Consider the following 21,901-nt stretch of genomic DNA (forward strand, 5'->3'; position numbering starts at 1 on the left):
TATGTTTGTAGGTAAATGTCTGTGAAAAACTTTTCACACTTATTAAATAAAGTGTGTCCACTAATGGCACTATACGTCTATACTACTATAGGCACTATACTTGATTTTTGGAAGAGTAATCAAGGGAACCAAGGCTGTAGCGGTAATCAAAAGAATGTAATCCAGGGGCAAAGACCAGGCATGGAAAACGGACATACACAACAAAGAACATAAAGTAACTAAAATCATATGTACAAAATAAGCAAATGAGCAACTCGGACTCCACTAAATTAACTGGGAGCATGGACCAGGTACACAGGTAGGGTAAGCGTCCTCTGCTTTTTTAGAAACACCCGCCAAGTCAAGTCCAGGGTAGACAAACGCGTAAAGGAGAACTGTGACCAGTTGAATAAATCAGTTTTCATGGTACAGATGGATACACCATAATGATCCACGAGTTCATGGTAATGACCATAAAACTTCTGTAGTAATGACTTCAATCTTGTAGCAACATAACCCTGTTCCAGAAACCTATTTGTTAGAGTTCTAGCGTGATACCAAAAGTCTGCGTAGTTTCGGCAAGCTCTGGCATAATGTAGGAGTTGTGATATGAACACTCCATACGCAGGTGTTGAAGGGATGTTGCTACAGATGATGATATTTACTATAACATACTATGAAAAAACTAGAGATATTCCTAATTATACTCAGAATACAGTATTAAATAATATCCAGAAAATAGTTCACATATAGTAAACAGCAGTCATAATTGTACTCAGGATATTTCATAGTATTAAATAATATCCCGAATATAACTAACATATGAAGAGTGAACAAAATTCATACTCTTGATAAAATGGATTAAATTTATCAATTGAATAATATACTGGATGATAAACTATATGTAAAATATCCCATGAAATATCATCCAGGATGATTGTTAGTTAAATAGTCAGTATTGTGAATTTCTATACATTTTTGTACATTTAAGAGTGAGCTTTACTGTGAGTTTAAAAATAAAAAAGTGTTTTGTTTTACAAGATTCAATAGTACACCTCATGTGACCATTTGAGTATAATCTGGCCTCAAGCAGCCCAATATTTCTTGCATTTACTTTGCCAGCACTCCACAGTATTGTAGAGTTTTTGGTTTTGTAATCTGATGCTTTGTAACATTTATCACTTTAAAAAATTGTCAAGCATCTGTAAATCTGTATATCTAGAAATAGCTCAAGTCAAGGCCTTCAGGATGCAGTAAAAAATTTCTAGAAAAAAATTATCCACAACATATAGGGTTACCATAGAAACCATGCAAAAATATGTGAAAATTTGCAAAAAAGTTCATAAAATCAGGTTTAAAAATATCAAATTTCCCGCAAAATATCTGAAATTTTTATTTCAATCCCTGAAACTGTTCAAACTTTTCCCTTCAAAAACCCGTTCCTCATATGGGCATCGCCGGTTAGATTTTGAGCTATTTCACTTTGTAATCCACTTATTAAATTAAGCATGGTAAAAAATTGACTTACTTTCACTTTCACAATGAAGTCAAATTGTCATTGAAAAAAAGCCCCTTCAACATTGAAAATATATAAAACATTGCAAAATACTTTTAAAAGTCCCCTTTTTTAGAAAATGTTTTATCAACAATAGATTCTTCATTTTTAATCACTATAGCAACCACCGGTTTCCATTTATGTCATTTTTCATCCCTAGCCAAAAGTGCGAAACTAAACTAAACTGTGGAGTGCTGGCTTTAAAAATGTATTTGACAATCCACTATATTGTCTGTAAGCCCTGTCATTTAGCCTAAAATTGGCAAAATTGGCATTTTCCTTATATTAGCTATAGATTCTGTTAAATCTATTGGCATTTTTTTCATTCTATTTTGTTTGCCTTGCAATAGATATGTATTTTATATTATATCTGAGGAGAAAAGTCCTATTCCTGAAATATTCCTGTCATGCCCTTTTTCATATTCAAAAGCCACTTGAAGGCCTGTATATTTATCTTTATAGATCATTCAGTTTTAAGATTACCATAAACCATGGATGAAGGAGAGTTCAAAGTATTCTGTGTGAGGAAGGATGGAAGTTTTGGAACTAGTGGGGCAAGCAAGACCATGTTTGAAGCCTTTTCAGTAAGCATTAGAAATGTACATGTAATATAGCTTAGAATTGCTGCATGTAGTTAGATTATTAATTCAAAACTTAAAATGTTTCTAAAATTTTATGGCTCTATTTTTTAAACATCATAGCCAAAACTATTCCTTTTATGTATATTTTACAGAGTGTCAAAGATGAAGGATTTAGTCCTCATTGGATATTTGAGAGTGATTGCTTAAAAGTTCAGAAGAAAGAAAAAAACAGTGCCTATCTCTTTGATCACTTCAAGGGAGAAGGTTTTAATCATATTCAGAGGTTACAATGCAGGTAATATTTATATCACTTAGTTATCATTTTTAAAAAGTCTTTTAGCTCTAAATATTTTAACATATTTCCTCGATGCAGGATGAATTTTGCAGAATTTGTATAGTTGGGGTTAATTTCCTTGACCCAAGTTTTAATGAATTATTATATAGAAAGCATGGAATTGTCAAATGTTTCCAATACAAAAAAAAATCAGCATAATACATTTGGAATCATTTCTGTATTTCCACTTTCGAACTGTCTCCCATTAATCGTCTGAATATAGCTGAAATATTGCTGCTCAGACGTTAAAACCCAACAATTAATCAATCAGTCTCCCATTAAAAGATCACAACTCTTTTCTTTTCTGATGCTAACTTCAGTTGACATCACTGATGATTTGAAATATTATTCTGTATATTACAAATTTAATATGTACCGGGGTATTTGGAAATGATATTAAATTACAGTGTATTAAGAGAATATATTCTTTTGATTTCCACTTGAATCTTGCTTCCTGTGATTACTCCTCGACACTTGTGATCATATTTCAGTTTATAACTTATTCTATGTATTTTTATAATTTATTTGTGGATGATGATGATTTAAAAGTCTTTGACTGTGGAACATTTTTTAGCTCAAACAACTTGATTTTTCATAAGACTTGTATATTTTATTGTTAAGTCTGTTTATCTGTCAAAGGAAGCTTTATATTTTTGCGTGCTGTGTTAAAGGGGTGATGGTCAAATTGTGTGCTTAAGGATAGTGATTTATTTAAATTGTGTTGAAATTATATTACAAATTTTCCAATCAAAGTAACGCAAAGAACTATATTAAATTGTTTTCATTTCAGAATATTTGGACCACAGTGTATTTTATCATCTCTCCAGCATAAAATGGTATATAAATTAAACTTATTCATACTGTTGTTACTATGGTAACTGACCATAGATTTTTAAAGATGTTGAAACTATTTTAATAAGTGCTAATAACTTTCAATAACTGTTTAGATTTTTCTCAAATCTAAGGTCCCCTTTTAAGTTTTATACCTACGTTATAAAGAATTTTACTTCTTGTTAGTTATTTTGTGTGGTATTCATACAGAGAAAGTGCCAAAAGAAAAGTAAATGGTATATGTATGTCTCTCAGCTGAAGTTTGATATAAACACAATACACTAGCATTTATAAGAAATGATTGAAATGATATATGAAACTTTTAGAAGAGAGTATTTGGTGTGTATATGACTTATCTGGGACATCTACTTTTTAAAGTTTTTTTTTTTTTTTTTTGACCTTGTATGCTTTTTTCACCAGTCACACCTTAAGTAATCATGTGAATGATTTTAAAATTGGTGTTGAGACTTTTGACATGATAGGATGTACCATGTAATGCCATGTATTAGACTTTCAAACTTTATGGATGGCATTGACATCTTTTACACAGTTATTTTTCTATATATGAATTAGTGCCAGAATAAAGGCTGTTTCCAATTTTCCCAAAATATGATAATTTTCCCAAGATGTTCCCTGAAATTCCCAAAATCCTGCTTAGTGCTATTGGATTTTTTCAATATGACATGTCCAGTCAGAACTCACCAAATTGGGAAAAAAAACATTTCTGCCTTTTAGAACACCAGACAACTTTTTCCTCACTTGTCATCTTTTGTTAAGAAAGATGTCAATTTAAGAAATAGCGAGGACATAAATAATGACATAAATGGTAAGCCCATGGTAAAACATTGATAAAATTTATTTGGATTCTAATATGATTAGGTTCTTCATATTTTTTAATAGACAAGTTGCACAAAAATGTTGGTCGTGTGTTTATCACATTTTTACCATGGCTGTGGTATAATGAGCTATGGTTCCTACTCCGGGAGAATACCACAGTAGGGTTCTTTAACATGCAAGGAACGTGGCATCTTTCCCAACAAGATGCACCACTATGGTTTGCGGTCAGGTTTTCCGTATTATAGCCTGACAACCCCAGCATGTAACACGCCAGGGGTACCCCATTCAACCACCTGGGGCACACATCCCAGTTGCTCTGTGGGCAAAGCGCCCTAGCCCCTGGCTAGGGTTCTGAGCACTATTTAGTCGCCTTTTAGGGCAAGCTTAGCGCTGTGCAGGCCTATTCTTTTAACACCTGGACCTGCACAGGGCTGTTGAAATGTGATTGTCTGACAGATTTCCCAGTTATTATATATTTGGATATTTTTTACCAATTTAAAAGATGCAGGCACCTTTTAAAAAGTTAAAAATTCATCATTACACACATTTTGATGAAAAGTGATAAGAATTTCTTTTGTTGTAGGACATTCCTAGGAGGTCTACACCAATTTTGAACCTAGCCATGAAAGATCTCATTGTCTGCTGCTCAAACTTGAAAAAAGAAGCAAGAGTAAATATTTATATTACTTAGTTTCATTCAAATTAGTATGTTCTTGTTACAGTAAGCAAGTCCTTAGGCTGATATAAGTATTGTAATACTGTCAAAGAACTTTTATTTGTGGGAACCAGTCTAGGGGGAAATGATCAGTTTGTCAATTCTTGAATTCATGGCATTGATAAAACTATCATACAAATATATGGGAAATTTCCTTTTCTTTGGGAACCAAATTTCATGGTTTACAAAACCATCAAAAACCATGAAAACTGATACCCCATGAACAATAATACTTTCATGGCTTATGTATTCATTATTTTTGCTGAAGACAAATAGATGTGTAAAACAACAGATATTAAAACATGCAAATATGTTCTATAAACACAGTCTGTGTACATCATAAACCACAAAAATTGATTTGTTTACAATTGTAGAGACTGTAATCTACTTTATAGACAGGATTGAACATAGTGCTCTCTTTGAATAACATACAAGTTGCCTTTATTAGGATGATCTTCATGAAAAAATAGAACTGATGGCAGGAGAAGCTAGCCGAACGTTGACAGATCAGGTGACACATCTAGTTGCTGGTGAGGTTGGTAGTAAGAAATACCAAGTCTCGGGAGAATTAGGCAAACAGATTATGTTACCTGAGTGGGTAGAGGCTGTGTGGAAGAAATCTTTGGAAGGGTGCGTACTACTATTTGTCCAAACCTGTTCTCCACAAGACTGGATCCAAGCCAGGACACCACAAGACTGCAAAAATACCTAAGTCTTTGAATATTTATTTACCATAAAACATTAACCAAAGTCTTGGGATTTCATGATATTACAAACAATAATGAATTTTCTCAGACTTTATTATCTTATTAAAGTTATTGAAACTAAGAACTGACCACTTGTTTACCTTCATAATTCAGAATACAATGTATTTACTTTATCCCTATGTATTATTGGATAAATGTTCGTTGGAAAAACCACAATTTATGCTACATTTATAGCTGGTCAAATAAGGAAATAAGCTATAACAAGCCATACTATGGACAGAACAGAAAAACTGGGATCTACAATAACACAATAAAGACAAAAAAACTGTTCAAATCAAATATTCGTACAAGCAATATAGGTATACAAATCAAATTAATCCACTAAATTGCCAAAAAATTAACAAATAGGATATTCAAAAAAACAAAACCCATTGTATAAGAAAGATAACTTCTGACAATTTCTCAGCTAAAACATGAGCTATTCAACCTTTTTTCTGAGGACTGAATTTTTCAAAATCTGATTCTTGTCATTAATTAAGGAGGTAGACCTAGGGTAAGGGACACAACTCTTAAGAATCATTAAGGTCTCACTAACCACTTCCGGGTCAAATGGCCACCCCCCTATGTAGTACCAAAAACACACTGAACCTAGACATATGCATTGTAAGTGCATTATTTGTGTGTATTATGATTAAAAGTAGTCAAAATGAAGCTGAGAATGTGTACTTTAAAATCATATATGTAATTAACTACAAAAGTGTATGAATATTATTTACATGTGTGAGTAATTTGTCTCCATGCTGTCAGTTAGCAGAACAGGTAAAAATGTGGATTTTCAGTATTATTTATTCAAGTAAATTTTGTGAAGAATTTCTACTATCATCGTACCATTAGCTTAATGATTTTGGAAGCCTTATTTTCCAAGCTTCGCAATGGTATGCAACTTTAAGATGTCATTTGTCCTGGGAATTCAAAGTGAGACTTTGAAAATTACTTTTTTAACATGTAGAGTAATGGAAACGTTAGAAGTGGTTAGTGAGACCTTAAATGTTTGTATTCAGCAATTTACATCAATCTCATGTAAGCATCAAATAAACATGGACTGATTTCATTCTGATTCAAATAAAAGCTTGATAGGCTTTGGTGAATTGAATATGATACAAATATGTCACTGATTTCAAAAGTTGTGTCCCTTTCCCTAGGTCTACCTCTAAATCACAATTCTAGTGTAACAAATTGCAAACTATTCAATTTCTTTTTGGTTATGAAACAATGAAAAAAAAATGTTTTGGTTTTTTTTTTGCAGTCATATCCATGGAAGTGATGGTCAGTTTGCTGAGTACAGCTGTCCTGTATTCTATGGTTTAGTTATAACTGTGTCTGGATTTGACACCCAGGAAAGACAGGAAATGAAGAAAATTGTAGAGGCTGAAGGTATTATACTGAAAACTGTGAAATTTTCATGTATTGTGCAATCAGTGTACTTCATTCATTTTTAGATATTAGATCATTCTGTGAATTGTACAATAATGTTCTTCAAGAATTCATTCACAATACAATGATCCAATTTAAGGGGAAATACTTGCTAAATGCAAGTTAAAATCAATTTCGCTAATAGAAATTATTTTTCTGGATAAAAAGTATCTGTTGAAGCATGGCCTTTCTTCAGTTTTCCATTTATCTTTAGTAACATACATGTAGCATCCACCCTTTGTGTTTCCAGTGTATGATATTCATACCTTAATGGCTATAAATAGATTACCTTCCAGTGTATGATATTCATACCTTAATGGCTATAAATAGATTACCGTATACAGCATGTTTGTATTTTAAGGCACCAATTTTTTAATGTGTTTAAAAAAACACAAATGAAACCAGCGAGCTGGTTATGTACATGTAGATACATGCTGCTTTGTAAAAGAAAACTGAAAATTATCTTTTCATTTTAGGTGGGAAGTATTCTGGTGAGATGAAAGTAAAGGAATGTACACATTTAATCATCAACAAACCTAAAGGTGTATATCTACTATATACTTTGAATTTAAAAAAGAATATTATAGAAGTTCATGATAAACATCTGAATTGAAAAGAAATACATCAGGGCCTAATCTAGACATGGATGACAAGGAAAAGTTTCAGTAAATTCTGTTTGAAAAATAACAATATTGACATTATATGACAAAATTTCTTCCAGTCAAAGGACAGATGGGAGAAGGAGATGTTTTTGCTTGTTTCTTCCTCTAGATTAGGCCCTGAAAATATTGTGTGTATATTATTGGTAACCATTTTTTTCTTTTTTTTCAATACCATAGTTCATAGTGTTATATTACTACAAAGACTGTTTTACTGATTAATGAAAAATTTCTATCTTTACAGGTCAGAAATATGAATTTGCCAAAAAATGGAAGATGCACATCATAAAATCTGACTGGCTATATGATTCTGTAGAGAAAGGGTACTGTTTAGAAGAGAGTAAATATTATTTAGAAGGTAGAAAAGAGTCTGATGTTAAAACATCAACTCCAGAAAAAGGCCCTGCCAAAAGTAAGTAATATTTCAATACATGCTCACTTTCAAGAATTTCTGTTTTTTTTTTTTTTTTCTATTTCCTATTCTGTTCAATATTTTAAAAAAAATACTTGTATTAAGTTATAACAATTTAACTTAATAACTTTCAATTTTCATTAAAAAAATGTAACATTAATCATGTGTCTATATGTATCAATTGCCACTTTCCCAAATTTTCAAAACCATAAACATCTTTGGTATATATTGTAAATATCACTGCATGATATATTGAAATGGCATCTTGTCCTTTACAGACAGAGTATCCAGTATTGCTGATATTAGTAGCATTTCAAATATTTCCATGATTGGTGGGCAAATAGTCAATGAGACTGCATCTACAACCAGAGCAGATTTTACAACTTTCAACGAGACCCAACTACCCAAATCTGATGCAATAGAATCATCAATACAGGCTATTGACCTAACCAGGCCACCATCTGACTACTTTTTAGATGGCTGCAAGGTACAGGGTTTGTAAGAACCCCAGAATGGCTGTAGTATAAAGGGTTTGTGGACAGGCTTTGATTAGATTGGTGGCATATATCTTATAATTCTTTAATTTTGTTTTATGAAAGCTAAACAACAAATATTTTCCTTAGTAACCATTCCTGACTATTATTTTCTTAACTGTAGGTCACATTGGCATTAAGGTTAAAATCTTATGTCTGTCTAATATATTTCGTTTGCATAAAACTCAGCATAGCAGCAATTTGAAATTTGGCATTTTTATACTGTTTGTTTACATTTTTTTCAAGGATTGCACAAGTGTCTTTGTCTTAGGAGTCATTTCTTCTAATCTCAACATAAATTGCAAATCAATGTTTTAGTTATCCATTTGATGAAGTTGTGAAATATGAAAGAGAATAATTGAATTTAGCATTTGTTTTTAAAAATCTCTGGTTATATAAGATTTGTATTGACAGCTTAAATTTGCTTTTGTAGATCTACTTGAGTGGATTCAGAGGTCAAGCCTCAGAGAAGCTGAGAAAAGTGATCAATGCTGGAGGGGCAACTAGGTAAGTTTATCACAGAAGAGGAATCTAATGGGGAAATTCAGTTTAGAGGAACAAATCTAGAATGAAAATAAGATTTTAAAAATTCAATAAGCGGGCATTATTAAATGTGATGGGACATGTCAGGAAGGTACTTCTTTTTTTCACCTCAAACAACCATAAGGCCATAATAAAAAAATTCCTAGATTCTCATCCAACTTTTATGAAAAATTTTGGTAGGGGGACAAGTTTTGTTTTTTATTTTTTTACTTTACCTTCAGTAACTGCCACTCGTGCTGAAAAACTACAATTGTTGTTATTACGATTCTATGTGTGCTTGGTGATCTATTTTTACTAGCACAAAGGTATTGAAACAGCTCTATCAAAGTATATATTTTCTACTTTCATTTAAAACAAAAAGTAATAGCAGCAAAAAAAATTATGATTTTCAAACTGGAAGTTATTAAATAACAATAATTATAGGGTCGGGACAAGTAATGGAATATTTCTGAAAATTTGAGTCGGGGAATATTTTTCAAAACACATATTGAAAATAAAAAAAAATGGGGGGGGGGGCATGAAAAATCAGATCATGAGAATCTAGGAATTTTGTTTATGGGCTAAAATGTTCATTATAAAATAAACTTACCAGTATGTGAGAAAAAGAAGCTGCCTCCCTCACCACACATTTAATTCCTTAATTTTTTTTATTAAACTTATTTGTCATGGTTCCTACATTTGTGACCTTTGGATAACTGACTGAAGTTAGTATTGTTTGTTAAATATGAAAATAGGCCTTACATTTCCATGACCAATGTTATGGATAAACTCAAACTAAAATAAATAGAGAGTTAAAGAGATATTTTTTGTAGATTGAATCATTTAAATGAAGCAGTTACTCATGTGATTATTGGAGAGAAGATTGACAAAGACTTTGACCAGCTTATGACTGCTGCATATAGGTAAGATTGGTTATAATATTTTTAAAAAAAATATGAAAACTTTCTTTGAATTTTTGTATCATTTTGTTCAGTCTTTTGTTCCTAGCTTAAAGGTGCAATTACAAGCACACAACACTTAATATTACAGGTTGTTTTGTTTTCTCAGATTGTGTTATCATTAAAAGCCTTTCTTAATTCTGTAGACCAAAAATTGTATCCCCTGCCTGGTTAGCAGAGTGTTATAGGAATGGAAGAACTGTTGATGAAACACCTTTCTCTTGTCTAGAGTTACCTGCCCTTGAGCCAGAATCACCTAAGTTGAAGAGGTAAAATATTAAAAACAATTAGGATATTGCAATAACATTGTGTCAGATTTTGATTGTTAATATACTTGAAGCCAAAGGAGTGCCTGAAACAAATGATAGATGTATAGATTATTCTGAGCACAAAACATGGGAGATGATACAATGGCGAAGATGACTTCACTAGCAGACCATAATTGTATGCCTGAGAGTATTTTGATGAAAGATCAAAGATTGAAAGTAATAGTGCCATCATACATTGAAACAGTTAGTGAAAATATAATTGAAGAGAAGCTCAACTATTTTTTTATTTGTCTATAAATGTCTTTAGTTGTCATAGATAGAACACCTTTACTTATGAATATCAGGAGATCAACAAAACTTGAAAAGAAAGACAGTATACAGAACAAGACAATTGAATCTGAAGTGACAAAGACAGAGGCTGACAATGAACAGGATGAAATGGATATCATGTCACAGTATCTGATGCAACCAGCGGCTGAGCCAGTGGAAGGTAATATAAATACATGATGGATGTATGATTTCTAGTTCAACTGCTTAATTACATCATATTATTGCTGAGCCGTCTTCATGATAGAACTTAGGCTGGTAAAATTATTGGTGAGCCTGTAAAAATTCTTTTTACAGGCCAGTAATATCTATAAAAAAATCACCAACACATGGGGTCGAATTCACAAAAAGTAGTAAGAATAAAATTGATAGTAAGTAATGACATCACAATCTAACATAGCATTGTGACATCATAATTTACGATCAATTTCACACTTATGACTATTTGTGAAATCAACACATGGTCTGTAGATCAAAATATTTACCATGAAGACTAGCTTAGAGTGTGTTAAATGTAGCCAGTGCTTTTGTTTCTAACTTTTTGCAGACACAATTTTCTTCTGCTTTAAAATGGAATTCCTCTTTTTTCAAATCCAGATTTTACCTTTATGGTTCTCTTTTTACTCTATGTTTACTTCTGATTTTGTCATTTTCTTTTTTGTTTTGTTGAATTTATAAAATCAAGTCTGTTTTTGTGTTTTCAGCTGTTGTCATTTAAAGCCCATATTGTTATTTCCCTTAAAATTGTGAATCCTGACGGAAGAAAAATATAAATTATCTTTCATTTTGAGTTCAAGGCAGAACTTTTTAACAATTAGACATACATTGTATACATGAGAAAGTGTCCAGAAAACAAAGGTACCTGTATTAACAATTTACTAGTTGAAATTACATTTGTTTATTCCATGTGTTATGATCTCTACTATAGAAGTTCCCCAGAATAACACTATAAAGGAACAAGCACCAACAGAAGCTCTCCCTAGTGTACAGACTGAGGAGGACAATGATGCCACACAAAATCCTGAGGGTATGAATCGCACATTTCTATCTTCTTATAGAGCTTTTGATTTGTTTTGTTTTTTTAAATATCAGTATTACAGTGGATTTGTCTGTAGAAGTTTTTACTTGTAGTTTTATTTTTAAATATACTTTTAAGTCTTTCAAAATGTTTAATAAGATACAAATTTTTAGTATGGTGAAAAGGCATGCAGTATTCACTCGTAGTATTTTTATTCTCTATACTTTTAGTTACAGATGTATTTTTATAAATAATTTTGTCTAAGCCTCAATTTTCTCAGGCATTATCAGTATACTGATTTCCATCTACAGTTTATATAACAGCTAATAACTTCATTAACGACTTAGATATTTGTTTCCATGCATTGTTCATGTAAAAAGAGGAAAAGGTTTATCATGTGCATATTGTTGTTATCATGTTATACAAATGGGAACTCTTAATAGAATGATATAAAATTTTTAATGGAGCTTAAGAAGGTAGACCTAAGGTAAGGGACACAACTCTTACAAATCATTGGAATGTTTGTATTCAGCATTTTACATCATTCTCATGTAAGCATCAAAGTAACCTGGATTTATTTCATTCTGTTTCAAATGAAAACTTGAAAGGCTTTGGTAATATTGAATATGATACAAACATATCAGTGATTTCAAGAGTTCTGTCCCTTACCTTAGGTCTACCTCCTGAAGTATGATTGGTTGTACTTCATGTGTGACACATTTCTTCTAATATATGATTATTATACGCATTCAAGGGGATAAAGACCCAGTACAATTGAATTGTATGTATTTTACAGTGGACAGTCAGGGACAAAAGAAAGTGTTTGTTGGGAAATCATTTATGTTTTTTGGTTTTGTGGAGGAACAGATCACAGATCTAATAGACTTTGTACAAAATGAAGGAGGTTTGATGAAACATTTTATTTCAAAATATGTTTCATTTTAATGTAAGATTTATATTGTTCTGCCATTCTATAATAACAGGATAAACCATGGTAAACATGTAAAATACACAAATTTAAGTAACCCTATAATTGAAAAATGGATAATTAGAAGGTTTTATTGTATTATTGATTTTGTATCTCTGTGTGTAAAAAAGGAGTTGTCAAACAATGCACCTTTTTTTTAAATAAAAAAAAGCAGATTATTGAAGTTAATTTATTAAAATAAGTTGTGCACCACTTAAACCTTAATAGCTCTTTTACTATGTTTACAGGCAAAGTGTACCAAGGTAATACACGACTGGTACCAGATTACGGTATTGTACCTATTGATGGGTTCCCTGTTGATAAAACTGTTGGTGAGATAGCTTCCAGTACATGGCTTGTAAGTTCATCAATATTCCTTAAGAAAACTGTAGGTTAAGTAACAGTAATTAGGGCCTTATATTGATTACTCTATTCGTTCATCCGTCCATTACATTTCATGTCCGGGCTGTAACTTTTCTGTCTTTCAATGTAGGCTTTTGATATTTTACATGTGGGTAGTTCACCTAAAGACAATGTGTTGTGTACCATGGATATTAGTTTATGATCTAGAATTTTGACCTCAAGGTCAAATTCCTGTTTTTTCATTGACAAACTCTTGTCCAGACTGTAACTTTTTTGTCTTTTGATGTGGTCTTTTGATATTTGGCAGGTGGGTTGATCACATTAATCAAATTCATTTTTATGGCTCAATTGCCATGGCGAGGCCCACAGAGACAGATTTTATCTCAATGATTTTTAGTTATGTTTAAAAATAATGATAGTTACAAATACATGTACTGTGCATCAACTTTCGAATGGAGCAAAAGTTTGAGAATTTAAAAAAAAAAAATATTTATTATTGGTATTTGTGAGTGGGTTTAGGTATTAAAACAATCTTATTTTTGACAATATGGTTCATTAGAACTTATAAAACAATGTTTGTATTTGAATTTTTCAGCAAATGTGTGTTGAATATGAGAATATTTTACCTGTGAGCAGTAACCCATTGTTCTCACCTGTTGACATCAATATAGAAAATAACCCATTAGTAGACTGTTTATTGTCACTCAGGTTAGTTTAATCAAAGTTTTGTTGACAGGTATCTAAATTTTCAGGGTGTTGGGGGGGGGGTGATTAGTTCAATATCCCATGAAATGTAGACTCAAATAATACAAGCAAAATAACTCACAGGCAGTAAAATCTCATCTAACCAAGAAAAGTGTCAGGCTGGAATGAAAATACTACCTATGTATCAAATATTTCTTTTTAATTTGTTTTATCTAGATGTTATATTTTAGCATGTATTTAGTCACCACCAAAGATCTGTGTTCGCTTTATTTTTATGATTTGCTGAAATACATGTATCAAGTAGAAATTCAGTACAAAGAATCAATTATTTTGGAATGAAATATAAATATGATTAGTAGAGGTACTGTACCCTTGGCATTAATAAGATTGAATAATTTGACATGTTTATTTTCATTTCAGTGGATGGTCAGGAGCAGAGAAAGACTGTTTAATGCACATTGCTGAGTGTGTTGGTGCAGGGTAAGTAATATTCTACAGTATCTACTAGATTGAACTTTTACAAAAAGGAAAGAGGTTTCATCTTTATCTTCATTAAATAATTTCACTTGTAACAATAAAAATAAGGGTAATCTAAAATTAAAAAAAAAACTCTTGGCAAACAATTTAAAGATACATATACTTGTAAGTGTAGAACTATGTGCCATCATCATAAACAAATTTCTATGCTAGAAACTACCTGCTTTATGGTTATTTAAAATCACAAGATAGCTACAGTATTTGTTTTATATTACAATCAGCAAAAACTATATTTGTGAAAAAAAATCTAAAAATGATAATGGCCATCAAAAATACTTTGTTTGGACAGTCGGTATAAAATTCCAAGAAATTTTTAAAGGATAATTTACATGTATGTTTAACATAAAAAGTAATCATGATTACACCACTTTTTCACCCAGTAATCACATATGATTACTTGTAATAATAAAATACAATGGTCAATGATTACAACTGATTATGATTACCTCATTCCTGATATGATAATATATTGTATTACTCTCATGTAGAACACAAGAATATTTTGTACGAAATGCCAAGAGGGGTCTGCTTCCTACCACACATCTAATAACAAAGGAGGCCTCAGGACAAAAATATACCGCTGCCAAGAAGTGGGGAATACCAGCATTATCTAAGATGTATGTAGTTTCATGTTACAGATGATTTACCTCCAGAGATTTGTTGTGAATTAAGATCAACATAAGAATGTCAACAAATCTGGTTTCATTAATGTTCTCCCATGAAAGAAAAAAACAACATTCAATCATTTTTGTTAATGCAGAACTTAGTTTTTGGGTCAATGAAATAAAAATTGTTATTATAACCAAATCAGTTAATCTAACCAGAGTTACAGAGCAAAATAAAAACTTGAAAATTTCTGTATTTTTGTCTAACAATTACTTTGACATTACATGATTCAGGTAGCCCAGTCCGCCAGTCTCTTTTTATACTTTTCTTTGACAGATTTCTTAGCTTATTTTGTTGGGTACAACATCTTGTTGATATTCAATAATTAGAAGTATTCATACTATCAGTGTCTCTGTGAAAACATAATATCTTTTATGTAATGCAGTATTTTTTATTCTGTACAGGTGGATATTAGCTTGTGCCAAATCAGGGAAGCGAGAACCAGAAGAAAATTACTTAATTGACAATGAAGGAAATGCTAGCTTTAATGCTGGTACTTCTGTAAACCAAACAGTATCAAATATAGCTGCTGAAGGACTGAACAAATCTCATAGTGGACAGAGTACAGATATTCAGGAACATGAAGAAAAGGAGGGTGCATCAAACCTGAACTCAAGCAATCAGAGAAAATCTACTGTTCAGTTAGAATCACCATCCATGAAAAATTGTGAGACATCAAAACCAAATCCACACCAGAAGAGTAACCTGTCTGTTGGCATGGAAACTATGGAAGCTATGGAAGGATTTGGTAGTGAAATGACAATAGATTCAGACCTACCAGCTGATAAAAGTAAAGAAAATCTCAGGGAAGATGCTGATAATAATATCTCTCAGAGAAACATTCACACGCCATTCCAGGAAAGTCAGAAAGAAAATGTTAAACATGAACAGACACCTGTACAATCAAAAGTTCTTAATAACAGAGTCAAGGTAATATCTCAAACTCAACAACAATTTGGATTATGCAGCTTACTGGTTTTTTATGGTTTAATTTATTTCTTTACGTAGACAACATGAAAACAAAGCTTCACTTGATTTTGACCTGTGTTTAACATATAATTCATGAGATTTTCACAAGATTTTTGTTTAAAATTTTCAAATAAAATCAATGTGACACTTGGGTTAATTTTCATTTCAAAGCCTATTAAATCAATTCAGGTGAAAATTATTTGAAAAAAATGTACTCTTGTGTAACTCATGTTTATACCTATTATCCAAAATCTGTTTGATTATAGAAATATGTATGTTTTGAGATGTCTATGAAGCAGATCTCTGAAACAGCACTTTCCAAAATATCAATTAACTCAAACTGGCATTTTCTTAACCTTAAAATTTCAATTAGTACACTCAATAATATTTTCAATGTTTTTTTTCCTGCAGAATATTCTTAATAGAAATAACCTAAGAAGTTGGTTTCCCTTTTTGGGTTTACATGCATGCGAGATTCTGGTCATAGGTTAACAGATTATTTTCTTCCACAGTCTGGTAGAGTTCATGTCTCATTGATACTTATTTCTTCCTTCTTTATTTTGTTAGGCTTTACTTGCATTGAAACACAGTTGTTTTCTATATCTAGGCATTACAAAATGATGAGTTTGAATCTACACCTAAAAACTCATCTAGGAAGTTGAGTGTAAACTCTCCTTCACCTGGAAGATTCCTGGATCCCACCAAGGAATTTAAACCCCGATTTGAACTTACTGTAAGTAACGTTTGTACAGTTTATTTATCTTCAAATAACAAATAACTGTTTAAAGCATGGTATCTTGATTTGTTATGTCAAACATAGTGGATGTGAATAAAGTTTCAATTAATATAAGGTTGGTGTAACCTGTAGGAAGACTACATTGATATTTGAATGCCTTTTACAGTTTTACATTAACCAGGATTTATTTTCCTTTTTATGAAACTATTAAAAGATCCTTACTCAGTTTTACAAGTTAACTTCCCATCACAATGAAATCTGGCACTCAGTGTTTATTGGTATAATTTAAATTCTAACAATTACCCTTATGAGAACCTTATCCTCTATAATTCACAAAAATAAGTAAACTACAATATTTTTTTCTTTCTTCCTTAATGGTTTGTAAGAATTGCTCATTATTTTTTAATTTTTAGGATGTGATGAAACTTTTACAGACACCTCCAGCAGAGAAAGCTAGGAATGCCAAAAAGAGAGAAAGTCTGGTAATTCAGTTGCATACATTATATAAAATTATTTTGTCAATTAATTTTCTACAATATTCCCAAGTTATAGTTAGTATGTTCTGAGATCTCTGGTTGAAGTTCATAGGATTATGTATCAATTTTTTTCATGCATGTAATTTAAGGTTGTTTTTATATTTCGCAATAAAAAACTACGTAGATAATTGTTAAATCATCAACTTATCCGATACAAATAAATTTCCATGTATTCATTTCTTGAGATTACAATGGTAGTGTGTAAAGTAGGCCAGGTTCCTGGTGCATTTTCATGATTTTTGTTCACATGATAAATTGTAAAAATACTAAATTACCATTAGTTAATTCTGCAACATAGTTTTGTACTTGAAAACCTGCAAGAATTATTTCATGTTACTTCAGCCATTGGATGAACTGTTCTCCCAGAAATTACAAAAGGCTATAGAAATCACAGATAAACCTAGAGAGAACCAGGGTGATGAGGTGGACGGGCATACTGGTGCTGAAACTACTAATGATGCTGGATACACTCCTCTGTCTGTACGTAGAAGATATTTCTCTTACTACTTGTACAAAAGTGAAAACATTTTTTAATTATGTGTATAATATATCCTTCCTTCAATGTCCATCTGAATTTAAAGGATTAAATTTTTATGTACAGTATTTAGGAAGGTACTTTTGTTTTTCATTGTTTGTCAATTAAACGTAAAAGATTTTGTTACCTGCTAATACAACCTTGTTTATTTACCTGTTATGATGGGTATATTGTTCATTTGAAAAATAACTAAGTGACTTGATTAAGCAATTTCATAGTACATTTAATAAAATAAGGAATACATTGATGGAGTTATTTCTATTTAAGCAACATGTTGGACCTCTAACAGGAGTTGTTATAGCAGTCAGTAAGAAGTTACCTAACCAGGGAGAGTATAATGACATTGTATCATCATTAGGGGGAGACTACAGGTGGACTTATGACAAATCATGTACACATTTTATTTATCAGGTATAGTTGTATATCTAGGTTGTCACAAATGAAGAGATTTTGAGGCATTTCATTTTTCTTTTTGTTTATTTTACCCCTACTTTGACTGTCCAAGGATACTTTGTAGAAACACACCTCTCAGACCAGCTATCAAATTTTGTCCAAATTTTAATTGATTGGAATTTTGTGATATCACTCCTGACAGACCTAGTAGTATACCTTATTACACTTAAAATTAATTTTCCTTACAGATTATATCATTACTTTCCCAAATTTCACTTACTCCAGGAAATGGGAATTGTGAAATTTTGTATCATGAGTACATTATATTTTTCATGGTATCCTTATTACACACCACTAAAATTCTTTCACACAAAAGGTAAGTCATTTATCAAAGGGAAAATTTGTGATAATATTGCTGGTAATTTGCATCAATTAATTGTGTTAATTTTAGAGTAACAGAGCTAATGATACTGCCAAGGAGTTCAGAACTGCCAGAGAACAGAAGAAAATCATTGTATCACCTCACTGGCTTCTCATGGTATGTTTTTATACTTGTATTTTTATTTTGTTCATGGGATTGTATTTGTTTCACAATATGACTATACAGAGGAAGGCATACATTGGTTATGTTTAGTGTACCTCAAATTTATAATGTAGCCTCTTTCATGGACTAACCTGGCAGAAATATTACAGGCTGCAAATTTAAAAGAGAAATAAGGATCACAGCCTTAATCACCGTGAAAGTTTACAAATGATTTTTTTTTAGCTCACCTGGCCAAAGGCCATGTGAGCTATTGCCATCACTTGGCATTCGTCATTGTCGTCGTCGTTAACAATTATACAAAACTCTTCTCCTTTGAAACTACTTGACCAATTGAAACCAAACGTGGTATGAATGTTCCATGGGGTATTCTGCATAGAACTGATGTGGGGATTTTTTATTCATTGAAAAATATGGCCGCTGTTACTGAAAATAGAACATAGGGGTCAGAAAGTAGTTTTTCACATATATCTCCTAAACCGTCAGGGTTAGCTGAATTCTGATGGGGGAAATGTGTTCAGCATGATGAGATCTATCTTTGGCAAATTTTGGTTTTAATACGTTAAGCCATGTTGGAGTTATTGCCCTTTTTCAACGATTTTAGCCAATTTTCATGTTATTGATTTCAAAAATCTTCTCCTCTGACACTACTTGACTAATTGAAACTAAACTTAGTATAAATATTCCTTGGGGTATCCTGCATAGAATTGATGTTCGAATTTGTGATTTGTCGAAAAACATGGCCGCCGTTACTAAAACTGGAACATGGGGGTCAAACTGTAGTTTTTCACATATATCTCCTAAATCATTAGGTTTATCTAAGTTCTGGCGGGAAAAAAGTGTTCAGCATAATAAGATCTATCTGTGGTCAAAATTTGGTTTTAATCTGTTTAGCCATGTTGGAGTTATTGCCCTTTTTTAACGATTCTTGCTATTTTTAATGTTATTTCTTTCAAAAATCATCTCCTCTGAAACTACTTGATCAAATGAAACCGAATTTGGTATGAATGTTCCTTAGGGTATCCTGCATAGAATTGATTTTGGGATTTTTGATCTGTCAAAAAACATGGCAGCTGTTACTAAAAATAGAACATAGGAGTCAGTAGTTTTTCGCACATATCTCCAAAACCGTCAGGTTAAGCAAAATTCTTTCAATAGCTGAAATGATCCATATTATTAGGACTACAAAAGTCTTCAGGGATAAAAGTTTTCAGATGACTCCTTGTAAGAGTTATTGCCCTAGAAAGGGGAAAAATGACTCCTTTTTTTTAATGGTTTTCAGTCAATAACTTGAAAACTATGATAGATTAAAAGAAACTTTTCAATTGTTGAGAAGATCTTATGATAAGTCCTACCAAAGAATTCTCAAGAGTCATAATTGTTGGTCAACTTGTCGTTAAATTTATTGCCTTTGAAAGGCAAAATTCAACTAGGTGAGCGATTCAGGCTCCTAGGAGCCTCTTGTTTTTTTTTCAGTGTAAAGAACAAAATGCCTGGGTTGATGAGTCTTTGTTCCCACATAACTACAATCCTAATCTGACATTGGTGAGTCATTTTACAACATATATAAGCTACAATATTATTTGGTTCAATTTCTGAATTGTTTGGTTTAAACAAAAACTTTATTTTAGGTATGTTTTGAAAGTATGGATTTATTATTCTAATTTTGACCTTATTAGATTAATGATAATTTTCGAATTTTTATATCCTGCCACACGAAGTGGTGCAGTATTATGTGACACCCTCTGATTAGTGGTGAGATACTATGTGATACCCTCTGATAAGTGGTGAGGTACTATGTAATACCCTCTGATAAGTTGTGAGGTACTATGTGATACCTTCTGATTAGTGGTGAGGTACTATGTCATTTTAATTCAATTTGCTTTTTCATATGAATGACATGATTTCCTGATGCATACCATGAACTTTGTCATTTGTCTACCAATGGGGACTATCTTCTTATCTGCAACCCTTTGGAAACCACAGAATGGAATTTTATGGAACTTAAACAAAGTCTTTATAACATGATGCATTTGTGCACCTTCTATTTTGTTTTTATGTCTGAATTCCTTAATTTACTAATAAGGTTTTCTATATGTTTTCTGGGAAGGAGAATGGGGGTGTCACCAATTGAGCCTTGCTCACAATTTTTCTAGTATTTTCAGGTGTAGGCTTTGATATTTGGCACAAAGCTAGATCAGCGATTCCATTTCAGTCGTATAATGTTTTTTCTTCTATTTTTCAGTCAGTTTCAAGAAAGAAGGGTACACCAGCTAGAACACCAGCCAGAAGTACCAGAAAGACAACTAGAGGAAACTCTCATTTAGATTCAGCAAATGACTTTATGCCTGAGACCTTGAACTTTGACAAAGAAGTTGATAAGATCACTAACAGTAAAGTGCAAAATATAAAAGACTCTGATAAAGAAGTAGTTAGTGAAAGTGACACAGACAATGAAATGAGGTCAAGGTTAGGCCAAGGACAGTCTAATACAAAGACAGACATAAAGTCAAGGTTAGGTCACACTAAAACAGATGAAGGACAAAGAGGTGGAAAAAGGACAAGACAAAGCAGCAAAAATGACGAAGAAAAAAGTTCTGAAGTAATTTTTCTTTTCACTTTTAAATTATCATTACCAAGTTTTGAAAAACATTGATAATGTTTGAAGTAAAAGAGTTTATATTATTATAAGATACAGTCATTTGTATTCATGAGAATATATGTGTTATAGCATTCAAGACTTGCATCTATAATAGTTTCATGCTTATTTCATTTTGTTGGTAACCAGCACATGTTTGTGGTTGCATGCTCACTTCTAGTGTTGGATGTTGTGGTTTCAAACCCCAGCCAGACTCATGCCAAAAATTGGATATTAAATGTTAGACAGTGCTTTTCCCTTATCATGCAGCATATAAGAGATTTGAGATGATGGTTTGAAGTCAAAATCATTTGGCCAAGTGAATGATTTTAATTCCTGCCAGCTGTTTCTTCTATAAACTTGCACATTAAAAATTTGACTCAGTATGTTGATCTATTACAAATCAGGGTCTGTTTGATTGATCAAACATTTTTGTCCTGAAATGTTGGAAATATTTGCCAATGGTTGCTGCTAGCTGTTGCTTCTTTAGACTGATCAAATATTTTTGTCCGAAAGGCTGGAAATATGTGTCAATGGTTGTTGAATTAGTTGGTCAATTAAGAAGTGATTTTTTTTCTCTGACCACTTTTTTATTTATATTTTT

General features: G+C 31.9%; 1 protein-coding gene across 1 annotated transcript in view; it reads left to right on the top strand.

Annotated features, from left to right (window-relative positions):
- Positions 1-21,901, top strand: part of LOC148614543 (DNA topoisomerase 2-binding protein 1-like) — a 31,331-nt gene that overhangs the window by 163 nt on the left and 9,267 nt on the right. Inside the window, exons 2-28 of the mRNA XM_088588692.1 lie at positions 1,997-2,118; positions 2,268-2,410; positions 3,240-3,285; positions 4,701-4,787; positions 5,281-5,462; positions 6,846-6,973; positions 7,489-7,554; positions 7,916-8,083; positions 8,362-8,570; positions 9,050-9,123; positions 9,972-10,061; positions 10,244-10,366; positions 10,711-10,856; positions 11,622-11,720; positions 12,508-12,615; positions 12,927-13,036; positions 13,637-13,749; positions 14,167-14,226; positions 14,772-14,900; positions 15,354-15,879; positions 16,526-16,651; positions 17,068-17,136; positions 17,533-17,670; positions 17,993-18,136; positions 18,570-18,656; positions 20,136-20,204; positions 20,905-21,261. Coding sequence (XP_088444818.1) covers positions 2,026-2,118; positions 2,268-2,410; positions 3,240-3,285; positions 4,701-4,787; positions 5,281-5,462; positions 6,846-6,973; positions 7,489-7,554; positions 7,916-8,083; positions 8,362-8,570; positions 9,050-9,123; positions 9,972-10,061; positions 10,244-10,366; positions 10,711-10,856; positions 11,622-11,720; positions 12,508-12,615; positions 12,927-13,036; positions 13,637-13,749; positions 14,167-14,226; positions 14,772-14,900; positions 15,354-15,879; positions 16,526-16,651; positions 17,068-17,136; positions 17,533-17,670; positions 17,993-18,136; positions 18,570-18,656; positions 20,136-20,204; positions 20,905-21,261 — 3,690 coding nt within the window. The 5' untranslated portion in view covers positions 1,997-2,025. The remainder of the gene's footprint in view (positions 1-1,996; positions 2,119-2,267; positions 2,411-3,239; positions 3,286-4,700; positions 4,788-5,280; positions 5,463-6,845; positions 6,974-7,488; positions 7,555-7,915; positions 8,084-8,361; positions 8,571-9,049; positions 9,124-9,971; positions 10,062-10,243; positions 10,367-10,710; positions 10,857-11,621; positions 11,721-12,507; positions 12,616-12,926; positions 13,037-13,636; positions 13,750-14,166; positions 14,227-14,771; positions 14,901-15,353; positions 15,880-16,525; positions 16,652-17,067; positions 17,137-17,532; positions 17,671-17,992; positions 18,137-18,569; positions 18,657-20,135; positions 20,205-20,904; positions 21,262-21,901) is intronic.

This window comes from Perna viridis, chromosome 6 (assembly GCF_037379345.1).
Source record: "Perna viridis isolate PV_CMFRI_1.1 ecotype Kerala chromosome 6, ASM3737934v1, whole genome shotgun sequence".
NCBI classification, from domain to species: domain Eukaryota; kingdom Metazoa; phylum Mollusca; class Bivalvia; order Mytilida; family Mytilidae; genus Perna; species Perna viridis.